Source organism: Haliotis cracherodii, unplaced genomic scaffold (genome assembly GCF_022045235.1).
Source record: "Haliotis cracherodii isolate W230 unplaced genomic scaffold, xgHalCrac1.p SCAF_3, whole genome shotgun sequence".
In the NCBI taxonomy this organism is placed as follows: domain Eukaryota; kingdom Metazoa; phylum Mollusca; class Gastropoda; order Lepetellida; family Haliotidae; genus Haliotis; species Haliotis cracherodii.
Genome location: NW_027266286.1, coordinates 68,263,401 through 68,266,642, shown reverse-complemented (window position 1 = coordinate 68,266,642; position 3,242 = coordinate 68,263,401). Strand labels below are relative to the sequence as shown.

Here is a 3,242-nt window from a genome sequence, read left to right as displayed (position 1 = left end):
ATAGAAACCAAGTGTCCTATCAACATTTACAAGTTTCCCTTTGATACCCAGACTTGTTCAGTTATAATACGTGGCTGGTTCGGGTTCTACAATAAAGTACATCTCTCCAGTGAAACAGATGTTGACATGACACAATTTGAAGAGAATAGCGAGTTTGAAATTTCCACTGAAGATATCACTAACATTTATGGAGTAAACGATGGACGGGTAATACGTATAACCATCCATTTGAGACGACGCCCTATGTTCTATATCTTCAACATCCTGCTTCCCGTGGTCCTCCTCTACTTCCTCAACACCTTCGTGTTCCTGCTGCCCTCACAGAGCGGAGAGAAGACCAGCATGGCCGTGTCTGTCCTCCTCAGCTTCCAGCTGTTTCTGTCCATCATCAGGGACTCCCTGCCTGAGAACTCTCTCACCGTCAGCCTCTTCAGCCTCTACGTGTCTCTGGCCAACTTCACTAGTGTTGTCATCGTCGTTGTCAATATCCTCCTTCTCAAAATGAAAGGTAAGCCACCACCGAAATGGATCTTAAGAATGTGTAGGAAGGACTCTGCTTCAAATCAAGTTGATGTCGTAAGTGGCAATGTGGAGGATGAAGAGCAGACCAGATCAGAATGGGCAGATATTGAAACTAAACTAAACAAGACCTGTTTTGCATGCTTCTTTGTGTTTAGTAGTAGTGTAACAGCCGTGATTCTTGGGATGCTGACAAGATAAAGAGGATGCGCGTGTATCCCCCTGGCCTACAATGTCTATCTCCTGTGACTTAATAATTCTTAGTTCATTTTAAGTTTGTGTATATTTAATGGTAATAGCATGGGAAGTTTGATATTATGTATGTATTTTAGACAAATTGCTTCTCTAAAAGAGGCCAAATTTAATGAACGAACAAGTCATCAAGTGACGAATGATTTGTGGTATAAATTTGAAAATATCTTAAGTCAATACTAGAGTAATGAGTCTCGAGTATCGGCCGAAAAAAGCTTCCATTTGGCGTACAAGGCAAAATCTTGATGGAGATTATACTGACCCGCTTTGAAAATGCACCAACATGAAGCCATGAAAATATCATGATGGTAGTAAAAGAACAACAAACATACACCATGGTTAGGACTTATGGAAGCTCCAAAACTGTTGACAGGTTTGTTAGCCGTTATGAGTCGTCACAAAAACGCAAAACAGTACTCAAAAACACGTTATTACGAAAAATGCCCTTTTGGTGCAGAAATGGAGTAGAAAGGGGTGGCATTCAAAGGCTACCTGCATTATTGCTGTAGCCGCGGAATAGCACTGAGGACGCAATATCGAGACTGACACTTAAGGAACGGGAATGTGCCGTCACCCTGTCGTAGGCCTGATTCCGCTCCTAAGGCACCGAAATGGTCGGTCGATGGGGCACAGACAATGATTACTTTGACGCTGGCATGGCGTTCTCTTCTCTGACGAATCCAGATTTCACCTCAGGAACGCCGACGGACGATGCACGGATGTCGCGTCGCCGTGGCGAACGTTATTACGATGATTGTGTTATGCAGACTGATCGATGGGGCGACGGAAGTGTGATGGTTTGTGTCGATATCAGTTTTTGGCACAGAATACAGTTCCATGTATGCACAGGTCGTGTTAAAAAGTTTACTACAGGGACGCTATTTTAAAACGTCACGTTGGCCTCTGTTTCCATCAACACCAAGAGCTGCATACTTTTCAACAGGTCGCCAGGGCACATACAACACGTGCTTCTATGCATTTCCTGGCACAAAATAACGTACCTGTTATGCCATGGCTTGCATTCTACCGATCTATCGCCCATGGGAGCCTTGTGGGACTTCCGGGACAGCGAATTGCATGTCAACCTCAAATCGCCAACGTAGGCGACCTCGCACTTGTCCTGCAACGTGAGTGGCGTAGGATACCACAAACTCTTATCCAGAGACTGACAGTGTGTATGAGGAGGCGTGGAGTGGCATGCATTGCAACCAGGGGCGGTCATACCCGGTAATGACTACTTGTGTGTTCCATGTTCTCTACATTACAATTGTGTACTTTCCAAAGACACTTGTCATCACTAATGTGGAACTAAGTTATCTGAGTGTGATTGTAGTACACAGCCAACACCATATACAAATTTGGTTTAGCGTCAATTTCAATTTTTACCTCTGGTGCGTTTTCAATGCGTCTCAGTATATATGAATAGATCACTGAAAATTAATGATGAGACCAGCTGTTTGCGAAAAATTTGCATTTAGAAGGTTATTACTGTTTTGTCATCCAACCATACCACTGCCATACGTCAACGGCCTGTAAACAATAGAGTCTGGAGCAGACAATCCAGTGATAGAGAGTCAAGACCATAGAATACAGTGACACGACTTACTGATTTAGTTGAAACTGAAAACTACAGGTTATCTTCTCCTGTGTGCAAATGCTGTTTTTAATCTATCATTATTATGACCAACACCTCATTTTCCGAGGACGCTTCCAATAGTGTCATTACGGTCAAAATGCGTTATAATTTGAATTATTAAAGACTTGTAGAAATCCCATAGAGCTTTTGAAATAACACAAATTCGTTTCATGTGTTTAAACACAATGGTGCTTTCAGTAAATTGGTGGATGTGATAAGGTCGCGTGGAAGGTCGCGTATGGATATTCAAACCACACTTGATATTGAAACCAATCACGAGTTCAAGCAGTGCTCATATAGAAATAGTGCTAATACATAGACTCCTTTCGTCTGTATTCAAATAATAACTCAGAAACGTGTCACTTGAAATTTCAATTTATCGATGCAAATGTAAGAATAACGCTGTGTTTTACAGCCAATTAGTGTTTGAACAAACTGAACGACATGGCTCTATTTGTGTTTTTGACAGAGGTAAGTTGTGTACTACTTTGGAATGCAACTGCGGGAACAATATGTTTGTGGATAGTGTTCAGCCACCAGTGAGTGTTTGATATGGCTTTGGGATTTTTATTGCCCCAATGCCCCAATGACCACAATGTATGCCCTTCCTCATATGTCATGGACTTGTTTAGTGAGATGCCTTCACCATCTCCGTTTATTTGTCTTTGTTTTAACGAGACTGTTGACGTGTATTGGACAATCCATGTTTTCGTCTGCGACGAAGTTTATATTGTATTTGAATCAGTAATAATAGCTCAATAACAATAACAATTGTAATGTTAACTGTTTAAATTCGTGTTGATGAATAAATGTTTTATGTAAATATATGTCTTGT

At 41.5% G+C, this 3,242-nt stretch overlaps 1 protein-coding gene across 1 annotated transcript; it reads left to right on the top strand.

The window, feature by feature from the left end:
- The first annotated feature begins 243 nt into the window (after nucleotides 1–243).
- Nucleotides 244–720, top strand: LOC139475653 (neuronal acetylcholine receptor subunit alpha-6-like). The gene has a single exon (XM_071258841.1). It carries the CDS (start codon nucleotides 244–246, stop codon nucleotides 718–720), a length of 477 nt encoding a protein of 158 aa, XP_071114942.1.
- The last annotated feature ends 2,522 nt before the right edge of the window (nucleotides 721–3,242 follow it).

Bases quoted from the DNA above. Each gene is read 5' to 3' on its own strand.
- LOC139475653 (XM_071258841.1), top strand. From the start codon at position 244: ATGTTCTATATCTTCAACATCCTGCTTCCCGTGGTCCTCCTCTACTTC.